Source organism: Rhinopithecus roxellana, chromosome 5, assembly GCF_007565055.1.
Source record: "Rhinopithecus roxellana isolate Shanxi Qingling chromosome 5, ASM756505v1, whole genome shotgun sequence".
Taxonomy (NCBI): Eukaryota; Metazoa; Chordata; class Mammalia; order Primates; family Cercopithecidae; genus Rhinopithecus; species Rhinopithecus roxellana.
The window spans coordinates 105,788,513-105,804,117 of NC_044553.1; the positions used below are offsets into that span (position 1 = coordinate 105,788,513).

General features: G+C 45.0%; 1 protein-coding gene across 4 annotated transcripts in view; it reads left to right on the forward strand.

Moving 5' to 3' along the window:
- ZNF592 (zinc finger protein 592) overlaps positions 1-15,605 on the forward strand; it is a 55,985-nt gene that overhangs the window by 22,083 nt on the left and 18,297 nt on the right. For 2 of the 4 annotated variants that reach the window (XM_030931138.1, XM_030931139.1), the window contains 2 exons: positions 5,201-5,325; positions 9,630-11,868. In XM_030931138.1, the coding sequence (XP_030786998.1) occupies positions 9,649-11,868 (2,220 nt within the window). In that variant the 5' untranslated portion in view covers positions 5,201-5,325; positions 9,630-9,648. The remainder of the gene's footprint in view (positions 1-5,200; positions 5,326-9,629; positions 11,869-15,605) is intronic. The other 2 variants (XM_030931140.1, XM_030931141.1) reach the window with 1 other exon arrangement.

Genomic DNA, 15,605 nt, shown 5'->3' on the forward strand with positions numbered 1-15,605 from the left:
GCACTCAGAAGGCATCAGAAGGGGACCCTGGAGCCGAAACTTGGGGATGAGGAGTTCTTAGGCAGGTTTGTGTTTGGGGCCCTGGTGGGTTGGGGTATCAGGTATTCTTCTCTAGTCAGGCGGATAGCTCAAACCCTGGCACAGAGGCATGAGAGAGTGTGAGATAACCACCACTGGGGTCAGAATGAAAGGCATCCTGACAAGTTGCTGGAGAGGGGCAGAGACCACATTGGAATGAATCCTCCATGTGAGGCTGAAGGGTTTGAGCTCCATCCTGAACACCATGGAGATTTTGAACAGGACATCTTGGTGATCAGATGTATGTTTCACAGCAAATTGTATGGCAACATGTGCATTAGAGGGGCTACACTAAGTGGAGGAAAGACAAGTAAAAAAGGTTTTTTTTTTTTTTTTTTTTTTTTTTGCCTGAGCAGCTGTTTCTTATGTACTGCTGAGAATCTCTTTGGGCCATTTTTTGCTGCTGGCTTGAACAGCAGGTGTCTCATAAAATGAAACATTGGCCATTGACTGACTCAGAACATCTGACACTTGGAGTGACATAGACCTATAATCAGGCCTCAGATGTGTATTCAAGAGGCCAGTGAGATGTATATGCTATGGAGTCTGCTTGTCCACCTTAGCAGTTAATTTTTATGTAGAAATCCGTTAAGTTCTAGATTAATTTGCCCAGCCATTGTAGCCTAGCCTGTTCAAGGACTCAGAGATCTTTAAAGTTAGTTTAATTTTACATACTAAATCAATGCCTACCCAGGGTCTTCACACAAGTAATTATTGATACCATAGGAGTGAAAGCCAATTCCATGTGGTCACAATTCCGTATTCTTTTAGCTATACCATTCCCAATCTGGGGTTTTGTTCTGAGGCTCTTTTTTTCTGTGTCCTCTGATCCTACTGAAGTTTCACTGAGTTCCCTTCGCTACCACCCATGAAAGCAGTGTCTCGATGATTAATGTTCCTGCTCCAGTTCAGGCAGAGGCTCTGTACATCTTGGGAGCAGCAGCTTACTCTTGAACTTGTTTGCTCATTCTGACTTTCCCCTTGTCTGCTTCCATTCCTGGTACAACCTAGGGAGACCCTGTCTCTACAAAATTAAAAGAACTGGCCAGGCATGGTGGTGCATGCCTGCAACCCCAACTACTCAGGAGCCTGAGGCGGGAGGATCACTTGAGCCCAGGAGGTGGAGGCTGAAGTGAGCTATGATCACACCATTGTACTCCAGCCTGGGCGACAGAGTGAGACGCTGTCTCAAAGCAAACAAACAAAAAAATAAAACCTCTTAACAATTACAAACAATAATGCAACACAGATACCAGTATTTAAGCCATCGTCAGTCATGTGGGGGAGTAGGGTTGAGAGTTCACCCACAGGTTGTAAAACATCCATCCTTCTTTCCTTCCAGTCCTAATACAATGAACAATGACAAATTCAAGAAAACTTGTTTTGTTTTTGTCTCACAGTTCAGTGTTCCTTAAATCATGCTGCCTTTCACTTTCATTTTATAAATCGACAACATTTTATTTGCTTCCTTGTCTTATTAAACAGAATATATTGACTAGAGATCAGATTTTTCTTAATGCATTTTGGAGTGCCTCTGCCTCCTTAATGTCTTGTTACTGAACTTTTATTAATCTACTATTACTGAACTTAGCATTGCTGAAGTAACAGATAACAAAGTTTAGTGTTACTTGAAATTTGAAGGCTTTGTTGCAGAGGGGGAAAAAGCTCATGGGTTCAATGTTAAGTCCTTGTTCTTAGTTCCTCAGAACCTTTTTTATTTTTAGGTTTGAATATGTGAATGTTACTACATTTATATATTTTTGTACCTGTGATAATTCAGGATATTTTCTGACAATAGATAAAATCATCTTTTGTCTACATCTTTTATTTCTTTTTTTAACAAGTCACCACCCACCAGGGGTTTAATTTTCCTAATAAAAAGGTCAGTTCAGAGAGGGGCCCTGCCTTGTCCCCATCCAGGGGTGAAGATCTACAGAGCACCCTGGGAATGTCCAAGCCCAGTACATATTTTATTTCAAACTTCAAAATACTGCCCTCTTCTCTCTAGTATTATGAGGTTTGATGAACAAACCTATAATTTAGTTATACTTTCTCCTTTCTCCTAAATTTTCATTTCTCCAGAAAAAAAAATAGAGCTCTAATTTTTAGGCTCTCATTAGAAAGCCCTTTCATTTACTTTATAACTTCAATCTCTGAGATTTCTCAGGACCTCTTCCAACTCTGGTATGTTTTTCTTGAGGTATAGGGAACCCAAACTGCACAGCACATGTAGCTACAGACACAGAGTGGTTTTGAATAAGGGCAGGATCACAAGTTCTAATTTGCTTACAGTGTTCTTTCTGATAATGCCCAGCATTTTCTGGACTTTTTGTGATCAAACATGCAATGTGGTATCTTAAGGGAACAGTCTAAGCTGATTGAACAGTGTAGCTTAAATCCATTATTCTAGAAGTATAATTGGTATTACTTTTCCCTGAATGTTCCTTCACATTTGCCTTCACTGATGGTGACTTGCTGTAATTTTGCCTATTTATACAGCCTCGTGAGAACCTGTCTTTTAATTTTGCGTTTTGATTAGGAACAGCTTTAAGGCCATTTGCAAACTTGAAGGTTTTACTTTATTGCTTCTACAAATATTTATTGAGTACCTAATGGGAAATCCAGTGATGAGTGAAATAGATAAGCCTCTTCCTTCATGAAACTTACATCCTAACATTCTTCTGCTAGATTATCGGGTCCCAAAGCATTTATATAATTATGAAGACTTCCTTTTTAAAATAAATTTTTCATGAGTCATTATTCGGTAGTGGTGTGTCTAATGGCTGGTCCTTGAGAACACATATGTGGATGTGAAGCTGGGTTCCATTATGGGTTGGAAACCACCATTCTAGGTAATTTATGAAAGCATAAAGCTCTAGTCCAAAACTAGTCAATGGATTAAAAACTCTACTGGTTATATTTCCCCATGAATGAGAATTACATGAGGACATATATACGGATGCACACAGACAACATACCTTCACCCAAGTTTTATGGAAGTCAGTTGTTATTTTGTTCTGTTTTTTTTTTGTTTTTTGGTGGGATCTTAGTATTTAAAGTCTGTAGAAATTCTGTCTACTAGTCTACTAGTTCTGCCATAATTATATATAATCATACTTTTTTTTTTTCTTTGAGACAGAGTCCTCACTCTGTTGCTTAGGCTGAAGTGCAATGATGCCATCTCAGCTCACTGTAACCTCTGCCTCCCAGGTTCAAGCAATTCTCCTGCCCCTAGCTGAGATTACAGGTGTGTGCCACCATGCCCGGCTAGGTTTTGTATTTTTAGTAGAGACAGGATTTTGCCATGTTGGTCAGGCTGGTCTCGAACTCCTGACTTCAGGCAATCCACCCGCCTTGGCCTCCCAAAGTGCTGAGATTACAGGCATGAGCCACAGCACCTGGCCACTGTTTTTTCTTTTCCTAAGATAGGGTCTCGTTCTGCCACCTGGGCTGGAGTGCAGTGGCGCAATATTGGCTTACTGCAACCTCTGCTTCCCAGGTTCAAGTGATTCTCCTGCCTCAGCCTCCTAAGTAGCTGAGACTACAGGCATCTGCCACCATAGCTGGCTAATTTTTGTATTTTTGGTAGAGACAGGGTTTCACCGTGTTGGCCAGGCTGGTCTCGAACTCTTGACCTCAAGGGATCCACCTGCCTCAACCTCCCAAAGTGCTGAATTACAGTCATGAGCCACTGTATCCAGCCAATCATACCGGGTTTTGTTGTTGTTGTTGTTGTTGTTATTGTTGTTTGAGACGGAGTCTCGCTCTGTTGCCCAGGCTGGAGTGCAGTGACGCAATCTCAGCTCATTGCAACCTCCACCTCCTGGATTCAAGAGGTTCTCCTGCGTCAGCCTCCCGAGTAGCTGGATTTACAGGTGCGCACCACCATTCCCGGCTAATTTTTGTATTTTTAGTAGAGATGGGTTTCACTATGTTGGCCAGTCTGGTCTCGAACTGACCTCAAGTGATCTGCCCACCTCAGCCTCCTGAAGTGCTGGGATTACGGGCGTGAGCCACTGTGCCCAGCCGAATCATATTGTTTTTATACCCTCAAATAATTCCAACAGGGTGATTTGGCATGCTGAGGCCCTTTCAAAACTAAGATGCTCCTTACCCACATCTAGTTGATATGTTCACTTAAATGTTTGGTAAAATTTCCTGGGCAAACTAGTAGACCCTGTGATAAACAATAGGATTTATGTTCATCTTTAAAAAATATTTCCAGATATTCCCTAGGTAGAAACTTATTCTGAGAGATAGTATAGTCGTCAGTCTGCCAGTCTTGGAGTTGTTCTTTACCCCCAAGGGTACTGTTCATATTGTTGCAAATTCCATTATCTCACCTTTGAGTGAAATTTACTCCCAGCCTCCAAACCAGTGATCCTGCCTTGCCTAGGCCACTCTAGATCACTCAGTGAGCTCACCAGGTCTGGATCTATCTAGCTCGTTCAGTGAGACATGGGGTCTCACTATGTTGCCTATGTTACTTGAACTCCTAGGCTCAAGCGATCATCCCACCTTGGCCTCCCACCAAAGTGCTAAAAATAAGTTATGTAAGTAATGCAATTTGAAACAAATAGTTTGAATGATTTTAAAATGAAGATAAACAAAAGAGAAAATAATTTCATCTGTTGAGATACTATTTTTTTTTTTTTTGAAACGGAGTCTAGCTCTGTCGCCCAGACTGGAGTGCAGTGGCACGATCTTGGCTCACTGCAACCTCCGCCTCTGGCTTCACGCCATTCTCCTGCCTCAGCCTCATGAGTAGCTGGGACTACAGGCACCTGCCACCACGCCCAGCTAATTTTTTTGTATTTCTAGTAGACACAGGGTTTCACTGTGTTAGCCAGGATGGTCTTGATCTCCCGACCTCATGATCCGCCCACCTCGGCTTCCCAAAGTGCTGGGATTACAGGCATGAGCCACCACTCCCAGCCGAGATACTTTTAACATTTGGAATATTCTTGTAACCTAACTCCATTCTGGAGTATTTTTTCTAGTCTGTCCATTTGTCTTTCCTCTTTTAATTGCCTGCTCATCACCCTCACTCATTTTTCTAATGGGTTGCTCATCTTTTACTTATTGCTTTGTAAGGGCTTTTTGTTTTTGTTTTTGTTTTAAGGAGCGGAGAGTTTAATAGGCAAGAAGGAAGGGAGAAGACAGAAGGAAGACGCTCCCCTGTACAGAGACGGGGTGGGGCTCCAAAGCCGAAAAAGGAGGTCCCCACTGGCCACGGATACCAGTCAGGTATATATGCAGAGGCTGGAGGAGGCGGTGTTTGATTTGCATAGGGCTCAGAGGATTGGTTTGACTAGTCATGTCATTCACGTAGAGAAAAAGCTGGCCCTCCCACCCTCGTCTTTTAATATACAAATGCATGGTGCCATGAGGTTCTACACACGTGAGGATATGTGGGGGTGGCCATGTTGCCAGGAACTTGTAGGGAAAGGGCAAGAAGGCTACAGGAATCTCCATGTTTGGGTGGACCCAGTTTCTAATGGCCGACTTGCATATCAAAGGTTGCTGGCCTGGCTCTAAGAGCCCGGGCTTTATAAGAAATTTTTCCAGAGATGCTTTAAAACTTCCCAGTGACCCCTTTTCCTACAACACTCCCCCACTGTGGAGATGCCATACTAACTCTGTTAGGGGATTTTGGACGACGACTCTTTTCTGGCTACTTCCTGCTGAAAAGGGGCGTCAAATGGGGAACAGCAGCTAGGGCTCCTCCTGGGGTTGGTCTATGACTCCTCAGAAGATGGCGTGTCCATGTGTGGTTCAGTTTATAGCACCATTTGGAGTTTGATTGCAGTCTGATGATTGAATTTCCTTTCCTGGCCCATGCATCAAAATGATACAGCTCTAATGAGTGGAGGAACACCAGGGTTCTTGGTCCTCATGCTGGTTTAGAGAAAACGACACGGACACAACGTGGAGTGGTTTTAAGGAGTGGAGCATTTAGTAGGCAAGAAGGAAGGGAGAAGACAGAAGGAAGAAACTCCCTTGTACAGAGACAGATGGAGGGGGGCTCCAAAGCCAAAAGAGGAGGTCTCTTTATAAGGGCTTAGTTATCTTAGTTAAGATATCAATGATAATTATATGTTGCAAATATTCCTTTTGATTTGTTGTTTGCCTTTTAACTTTGTGCTGGCAGGTTTTTGGTAAATAGAACTTTTTTATTGGTTTTTTCTTTACAGTTTCTTCTTTTGCTTTGTAACAGGGTACATTTTGATTAATTTCTATTTAAAAACAATGTGATGCTTTAGAGCAAGGTTCAAGTAAATATAAACATGTAGGTACACGGTAGAGTACCTTATTCACAGTTATTGATTGCTGCTGTTTTTGGTTTTTCTTACTGGGGCTAAATAGAAAACAGGATGTGATCTTTGGCTTTTAAAGGCTTTCAGCTTTGGCATTTAAAACATTTATTCTTCTTAAAAATAGGGTCTCACTGTGTTCCCCGGCTACTCTCAAACTCCTGGGCTCAAGTGATCTTCCTCCCTTGGCCTCCCAAAGTGCTAAGATTACAGGTGTGAGCTACTGTGCCTGACCTAAAATCTCTATAAAGTTTTTTTTCTGCTGCTAATATTGAGCTCTCACACCATTTACTAGCCCTGATTTTCCAGCAAAAGATTTACTTCTGACCATTCTCAGTCAATCCCTGAGATTTCTCTATGAGGAGAGCTTTACTTCTGATGTAATCTTTCTCTGCTTCAAGCCTCTGCAACTTCATATTAGATAATAGCAGACTCCCAGCTAATCCTTATACACACAATCAGCTTCTCCTCCTCTTCTCCCAAGTGCTTTCTCCATCTCCTTAATGAGAGCTGGGAAATCTATTCTGCCCTTTCCCCTCAATCTTTTTTTTCCTAGACAGTTTTGTTTTGTTTTTTTTGAGATGGAGTCTCAGTCTGTTGCCCAGGCTGGAGTGCAGTGGCAAGATCTCGACTCACTGCACCCTTCTCCTCCTGGGTTCAAGTGATTCTCCTGCTTCAGCCTCCCAGGTAGCTGGGACTACAGGCATGTCCCAACTAATTTTTGTAGTTTTAGTAGAGACGAGATTTCACTGTGTTGGCCAGGCTGGTCTCGAACTCCTGACCTCAGGTGATCCACCTGCCTCGGCCTCCGAAAGTGCTGGGATTACAGGAGTGAGCCACTGTGCCTGGCCTTTCCTAGACATTTAAGAGAAAGAAAGAACAAAAAAGAAATAAAAAAGAAGCTTATAAAGCAAATATCATGCAGGTGTTTCCTTATAGTTATGATCACCCTGCATAGTAAGTCACTTGGTATTGAGTACCCACTGCTTTCAGTGACATCGGGTATGTTCCTCTTGTTTATGGGTTCCAACACCTCCTACTCCAAGAGACAAACATTTGTTCTGTTCAAAACTTTGTATCTCATTCCAGTGGTGTATTCTGCCAACCCATGTTTAGGTAATTGGTATTGCACTTTATTATTACCATAATTAGATATCTTCCCAATGGAAGGGAGTATAATTTTCATTTTCTGTGAAAACTCTTATGCAGGCAGATGTGTTTTGCTGGGAGTTGGGAGGGGGGCAAGAAACCAAAGCTGGAAACCTGTTGATCCCATGGGGTGGTAAGAGATATACCTCTGCTATGCCACCTGCTGCCCTGTGGTTCTGAGTGGGTTTTTGTTGTTATTGTTGTTATTTTTCCCTTTAAAAATTACAAAAGCAGTCTATCAGCCCCCTAAAAAAGTTTTGAAAAACTAACCCAATAGTAATTCCACTACTCTGCACATAATCATTTTCATTTTTTTTTAAATCTTGGCTTAAATGCATGCATAATTTTACATTGTTATAGTCTGACAACATTTTTGTATTAGTCTTTTTAAACTTGACATTATAAGTAATTTTCCTGGTTGCTATATAGATTTAATAATGAGAATTTTTAAAAATTTCTTATTTATTTATTTATTTATTTATTTATTTATTTATTTAGAGATGGAGTCTCACTCTGTCGCCCAGGCTGGGGTGCAGTGGTGCAGTCTTGACTCATGGCAACCTCTGCCTCCTGGGATCAAGTGATTCTCCTGCCTTAGCCTCCGGAGTAGCTGGGATTACAGGCGCCCACCACCACACCTGGCTAATTTTTGTATTTTTAGTAGAGACAGGGTTTCACCATGGTGGCCAGGCTGGTCTTGAACTCCTGACCTCAAGCTATCTGCCTACCTCAGCCTTCCAAAATGCTGGGTTTACAGGCAAGAGCCACCACTCCCGGCCCATAATGAGAATTTTTAATGACTGCATTACAGCCTATCAAGTTTTTTTTTTTTTTTTTGGTTTTAAGACATTTAAATTCTTTGTGTGTGTCTCTCTCTCTTTTGTGCTTTTTAAATAATGCTGTAACATATAATTTTTGCATATAGTTTTTGAGAATTTTTGTTCTTAGGATAAATTTCTGGAAGTGGGGTTCCTGGACCTAAAGTTTGCCACTTTCTGGTTCTGTGAAGCTACCATACTGCTTTCTAAAAGAATTGTGCCAGTCTGCATCCAGAAGGGTTTTCAACATAAATGTGACGTAAGAAACACATAAGCCAGTAAAGGCCCTGGAATGCTGAAGCAGATCCAGGATTTAAAGGGAGATGGTGAGGTTTTTCTTCTCCCTCCAGCAGGTTTGAGCCAGCCAGTTTCATGTTTCATCTTAAGTGTGAGTTTTATGAGAATTTCCTAATGGAAGGTCTCTCTAGGGCCTTGTGTTTCCCCTGTTGCAGTAGTTCTGTAGCTCTGCTTCCCCAGATCATGAAGGAAACAGGTGCATGAAGTTGAAATAGAATTATTATCTTGTTCTTTGTATATTAAGTCAAAATAGAATTTAGGCTTCCCCCAAATTGTCAACTGACCAATTTGATAACTGTTGGTACTTTGCAAGTCACCTTGCTCCTCAGGTTTAATGGAGGAGCATTTACCAACTGGTAACAGTTTTAGGATGAAAAGGAATCAAGTGTGTCTGCTGAACAGAGAAAAAATACCTAGGGATGGTATAATTTTCTAGAGTTTATTAATGAGACCACACAAATAGCAAATCATTTTGGATTTGATTGAATTTATGCAGCAAAAACCCCCAAAGTTATATAAAGTTAGTGAGTAATTACTAAGAGTAAATTAGCAGAAGAAGTTATAGCCAGGTTCCATGTATTAATCAGTAGTTTTCTAAAGGCTGGAAGTGCTGAGTGGCTTTTTGCTAATGCACATGATTGTGGAGGGATGAGGTTCCCTGAGAAGCTGGGGGAGTATGGTAGGAGCGTATTCTTTGTGGCTTTATAACTAGCTGTCAATTTCCAGGTACTGAGGTTTAAGATCATCCAAGCAGGCTTGTCGCTACATCTCACTACTCTTTCCATCTCTGCCCCCACCTCTCCAGCATTTTAGAACTGTTGGGGTAAAACTGAGGTGGGTGGCTTCCTGTCATAGTATGTGGGGTTTTGCATGGGTGTCCTGGCTGTGTGTGCATTAGTTTGATGGGTGTGTAGTAAAGATGGTCCAGTGGGACCCTGGTGGTCACTGATTCTGTTCTCTGTTTCTGTTATAGCCCTTGCCAGCATCCAGCCATGGGGGATATGAAAACCCCAGATTTTGATGACCTTCTGGCTGCCTTTGACATCCCAGACCCTACCAGCCTTGATGCCAAGGAGGCCATCCAGACACCCAGTGAGGAGAATGAGAGTCCCCTCAAACCTCCAGGCATATGTATGGATGAAAGTGTGTCCTTGTCTCACTCAGGATCAGCCCCTGATGTGCCGGCCGTGAGTGTCATTGTCAAGAACACCAGCCGCCAGGAGTCGTTTGAAGCAGAGAAAGACCACATTACTCCCAGTCTCCTACACAATGGATTCCGGGGCTCAGATCTGCCTCCAGATCCCCACAACTGTGGGAAATTTGATTCTACTTTTATGAATGGAGACAGTGCCAGGAGTTTCCCTGGCAAACTGGAGCCTCCCAAGTCAGAGCCATTACCCACCTTCAACCAGTTCAGTCCAATCTCCAGCCCAGAACCGGAGGATCCCATCAAAGATAACGGATTCGGGATAAAGCCCAAACACTCTGACAGTTATTTCCCACCCGCTCTTGGGTGCGGGGCTGCAGGGGGCCCAGTCCTGGAGGCTCTGGCTAAGTTTCCGGTTCCGGAGCTACATATGTTTGATCATTTTTGTAAGAAAGAACCCAAGCCAGAACCCCTGCCCTTGGGGAGCCAGCAGGAACACGAGCGAGGTGGGCAGAACGCAGTGGAACCTCACAAGGATCCGGATGCCACTCAGTTCTTTGGGGAAGCTTTGGAGTTCAACAGCCATCCTAGCAACAGTATCGGAGAGTCCAAGGGGCTTGCCCGGGAGCTTGGTACCTGCTCATCAGTCCCCCCTAGGCAGCGTCTAAAGCCAGCTCATTCCAAGCTGTCCTCTTGTGTGGCAGCCTTGGTGGCCTTGCAGGCCAAAAGAGTGGCTAGTGTCACTAAGGAGGATCAGCCTGGCCACACAAAGGATCTCTCAGGGCCCGCTAAAGAGGGTTCTAAAGGTAGCCCCAAAATGCCCAAGTCACCAAAGAGTCCCCGGAGCCCTCTGGAGGCCACTAGAAAAAGTATCAAGCCATCGGACAGCCCTCGTAGCATCTGCAGTGACAGCAGCAGCAAAGGCTCACCGTCTGTGGCTGCCAGCTCCCCACCAGCAATTCCCAAAGTGAGAATCAAAACCATTAAGACATCATCAGGGGAAATCAAACGGACTGTCACAAGGATCCTGCCAGATCCTGATGATCCAAGTAAGTCCCCTGTTGGGTCACCTCTAGGGAGCGCCATTGCCGAGGCCCCAAGCGAGGTGCCAGGGGATGAGGTGCCTGTGGAAGAGCACTTTCCTGAGGCAGGCACAAATTCAGGGAGCCCCCAGGGGGCCAGGAAAGGGGACGAGAGCATGACAAAGGCCAGTGACTCTTCATCTCCCTGCTGCAGTTCTGGGCCCCAGGTCCCAAAGGAGGCTGCCCCAGGCTCACAGACAGGCAAGAAGCAACAGAGCACAGCACTGCAGGCATCCACCCTGGCCCCTGCCAACCTCCTGCCCAAAGCTGTGCACTTGGCCAACCTGAACCTCGTCCCCCACAGTGTTGCTGCATCAGTGACAGCCAAGTCCTCAGTGCAAAGACGGAGCCAGCCACAGCTTACACAAATGTCGGTGCCCCTGGTCCACCAGGTGAAAAAGGCTGCTCCACTGATTGTAGAGGTCTTCAACAAGGTCCTCCACAGCTCCAACCCCGTGCCCCTCTACGCGCCAAATCTCAGCCCGCCTGCGGACAGCAGGATCCACGTGCCGGCCAGTGGGTACTGCTGCCTGGAGTGTGGAGACGCATTTGCCTTAGAGAAGAGCCTGAGCCAGCACTATGGCCGGCGGAGCGTCCACATTGAGGTACTGTGCACACTGTGCTCCAAGACGCTGCTCTTCTTCAACAAGTGCAGCCTGCTCCGGCATGCCCGTGACCACAAGAGCAAGGGGCTCGTCATGCAGTGTTCCCAGCTGCTGGTGAAGCCCATCTCTGCAGACCAAATGTTCGTGTCGGCCCCTGTGAACTCCACGGCACCAGCAGCCCCAGCCCCTTCATCGTCTCCCAAACATGGCCTCACTTCGGGCAGTGCCAGTCCTCCTCCTCCAGCCTTGCCACTCTACCCAGACCCTGTGAGGCTCATCCGGTACTCAATCAAGTGTCTTGAATGTCACAAGCAGATGCGGGACTACATGGTCCTGGCTGCACATTTCCAGAGGACAACAGAGGAGACAGAGGGGCTGGTAAGCAGACCCTCACTGTTATGGGTATTGGGCCCCTGGCTCACACAGGTTCCATGACTGGGCATGGAGAGGAAAGCTCATTGATATGGGGGCAGTGATGGAATCTTATGAGTCTTAGAAGAGGACGTCTGCCTGAATATTTAGTGCTTGGTGTTTGTTGGAAAAGTTGTCCTGCCCATTACTGAGGTGAGACCCTAAATTAGCAAGTTTATTTATGGACATGTCCCATTTCCATTTAGCTTCCCCTCAAAGGGTCTGTCAAGTGTCAGGCTGGAGATAGGTCTTTACTGCATGATCTCCCTCTGGTCTCTGGCAGGTGTCAGCACAGTCTTAGCATGTGACCAAAGAACTTGGGGGCAGAGATAGGTGAGTCACTGCCCCTGCACCTCAGTCTGTTCTAAGAACTTTGTCTTTTTTTTTTCCACTTGAGACGGAGTCTCACTCTGTCACCCAGGCTGGAGTACACTGGTGGGATCTCAGCTCACTGCAACCTCTGCCTCCGGGGTTCAAGGGATTCTTGTGCCTCAGCCTCCCCAAGTAGCTGGGACTACAGGCGTGCACCACCAGGCCTAGCTAATTTTTATGTTTTTAGTAAAGACAGGGTTTCACCATGTTGCCTAGGCTGTTCTTGAACTCCTGGCCTCAAGTGATCTGCCCACCTTGGCTTCCCAGAGTGCGGGGATTATAGGTGTGAGCCACTGTGCCCAGCCAAAGAACTGTGTCTTTAATAAGTTGTTGTTCTGACCTGCAGTGACACAGCTGTTTTTGCAGTCCAGTGACATAGCCGTTTTTGCAGTCCTTTTGTGGAAACTGCAGTAGGGCCAATGGCAGGGCTGGGGTAGAGAAGGAAGGAGAGTGGACAGACATGTGGGGCCTGTGGCAGAGGTTTTTGGAGCCTCCTTCTTTCAACTGCATTCTCACCACTCCAGGAAAGCAACTGTGTTTATCTGCTTGTTTTGATTCTTGGTTATGCTTGATGAGATTCATTTAAAAAAAAAAAAAAAAAAAAAAAAAGCCTGCTGCACTGAGAATACCCTTTGGCACCTTCTGTGTCTGTGTTATGTGTTAGTGGTTTCCCTGAAGAAGGAGGCCTCCAGAAGGTGGTTCTCTTCATGACACAGTCAAACCCACCCCTCATGGTGCTTCCCTAAGCTGGTGCTACAGAGGCCTGGTGGGAGGAAAGCAAAACAGCTCTTTTTGCTTCAGTTCAGCCAGGGGTCTGTGCGTGTGTTGGTAGCTGATGAGCTTTGCATGTGTTCCCTGAGTGCCCACTGTGCATGGGCTGGCGGTCTGTGCCAACCAGGGGATGCCTGCAGAAGGGAACCTCACCTTTAGGAGCTCACAGTGGCCTAGCAAGGGCAGTGGTCACCACCCAAACAGCTACAATACGTGGCCAACTGAGTGGGGCTAAACCAAGGCTATAAACCTGATTGCGTAGAGTGCTTCAGAGGGACTAATTCATGGTGACTCCATGCATGAGGAAGATGCTGCATGGAGGTGACATTTAAGTTGGGCTTACAAGGATGAGTTTGGAGGAGTAGGAGGGGCAAGGGTGTTCTGAGTATAGAGAGCAAAGGAATGTGAGAGAGCAGAGTGGGTTTGAAGAAGAGGAAATTGTTATGCATGAGGCTGGTCTTGGTAATATTAGGGTAGAGGTCAGAGGTTGAGTTTGGTGGACCTGTAGGGCTTCTGTGGAGGACTCAGCCCCCCCAAAAGGGCCAGAAGTTTCTATAGGATCCCACTATGGCTTCTCATCTTCTCCTGCTCTGTTTCAGTTTGCGTTTTTCTTCTGATGCGTCAGATGGGGTGTGGTCACTCTGGGTCTCTTCCCCTGGTGCTTCAGTGTTCTTGCTGCCCCAGCATGGTTGAGTTGGGCCAGGTTTATTTTATCTGAGTCAAGGGGCCATGAGGACCCTTGGCAGTGGAGATCTGATGCCTGGGCCTGGGAGTTTTTCACACTGGTCCTTACATATCTTCTTCTTTTTTCTTTCTTTCTTTTTTTTTTTTTTTTTTTTGGGTGAGATGGAGTCTTGCTTTGTCACCCAGAATGGAGTGCAGTGGTACGATCTTGGCCCACTGCAACCTCTGCCTCCTAGGTTCAAGTGATTCTCCTGCCTCAGCCTCCAGAGTAGCTGGGACTACAGGTGTGCACCACCATGCCTGGCTAATTTTTGTATTTTTAGTAGAGATGGAGTTTTGCCATGTTTGCCCAGGCTGGTCTTGAACTTCTGACCTCAAGTGATCCACCTGCCTCGGCTCCCCAAAGTGGTGGGATTACAGGCATGAGCCATCACACCGGGCCTCCTTGTGCATCTTCTAAAATTTGAGGAGGCAGAGGTCTGGATGTAGGATCCCAGGCTGGCATGGCACCTTTCTCATCTTACATCCTCTCTGTGTCATTCTGCCCTAGTGGGAGCCGGAGAAGAGCACCGGCCAACAGGAAGGGAAGGAGTACACAGAAGGCTATCAGGCCTCTCTTAGCCAGCTCCAAATCCCTCACAAAACCTCTTGCCACTGGCTTCTGAGTCTCAGGGAAAGGGTGAAGCCTGAGCGATGGGATTAAAAACTAGGCTTGGGTTTTCCACAGGACAGTACCTAGCTTCAGCCCACGTGTCCAGGGCAGGGGGTGGACAGATAGGTTGGGCTCCACACCACAGCAGGGACTGCGGGAACAGCATTGGTTTGAGCTTTCCATCTTCTTCCTGGGAGTCTGCCCCTGAATGGAGCATGCCTCCCTCTGTAGTGACCCAGGGAGTCTTTCATCCTTCCTCTTGCTTTCCAAGCTACATTGGTGGGGCAGGATGTCAGCCAGATGGATATTGTCATTCCACCCAACACAATTAATAACAATCCCTTAACATTACCTACTATATGTTCATATTCAGATTTTCCCAGTTATGTCAAAAAATGTCTTTTTACAGTTGGGATTATTTTGAGTCAGGATCTGAACGTGGGGCTACACATCACATTTGTTTATATTTAATAAATAGCTCAGTCTGGAACAGTACCTCTTCCCACTCCATCCTAGTAGACACCCTCTTTTCATGCCATTGACTTGTTGAAGAAACTGGGTCATGTGTTCTGAGCATTTTCCAGAACAATTCTGGGTTTAACTGATTACTTCCTAAGTTTTCCAGAACTTTGAGTTTTGCTGATTACTTCCTCATGCAAGGAATTTTTTCCTCCATGTCCCATATTTTTTCTGTAGGAAGTTAGCAGTAAAGACTTGATTAGATTCAGGTCAGTTTTGATGGAGGGTGGGAGTGGAGGGTGCTGTGTTCTTCCTGTTTCATAACTTAAGGAGGCACAAAGTGCCTCATTGTCTCGCTTTTAATGATGCTGAATTGATGGGAGTGAATTTAGGTGATAATATTCTGATCCCTTCCATGTAAAGCTCCCCACCTTTTACCTCATTATCCATCAGTAATCACTGCTTGAGTCTAATTTTATTGAGTTTCAAAGGATGTTTTTCTAATTCTTTGTTTCTTTCTCATTTATTAGCTAGATTTCTGTATAAAGTATCTTTTTTGCTTCCATGAGGGCTCTTTGGTTACTCTAAAATATAGTTTATGTTGGAAAATGGGATAATTTGTTTCTTTTAATTAATAGTTCTCAGAGTTGTGAGTTGATACCCTGAAAATCTCAATTGGTATTCTGAGAGTCCCTCTTCTATTTTTTAAAAATTGTGGTAAAATACATGTAACGTAAAATTTACCGTTACAATAATTTTGATGTGT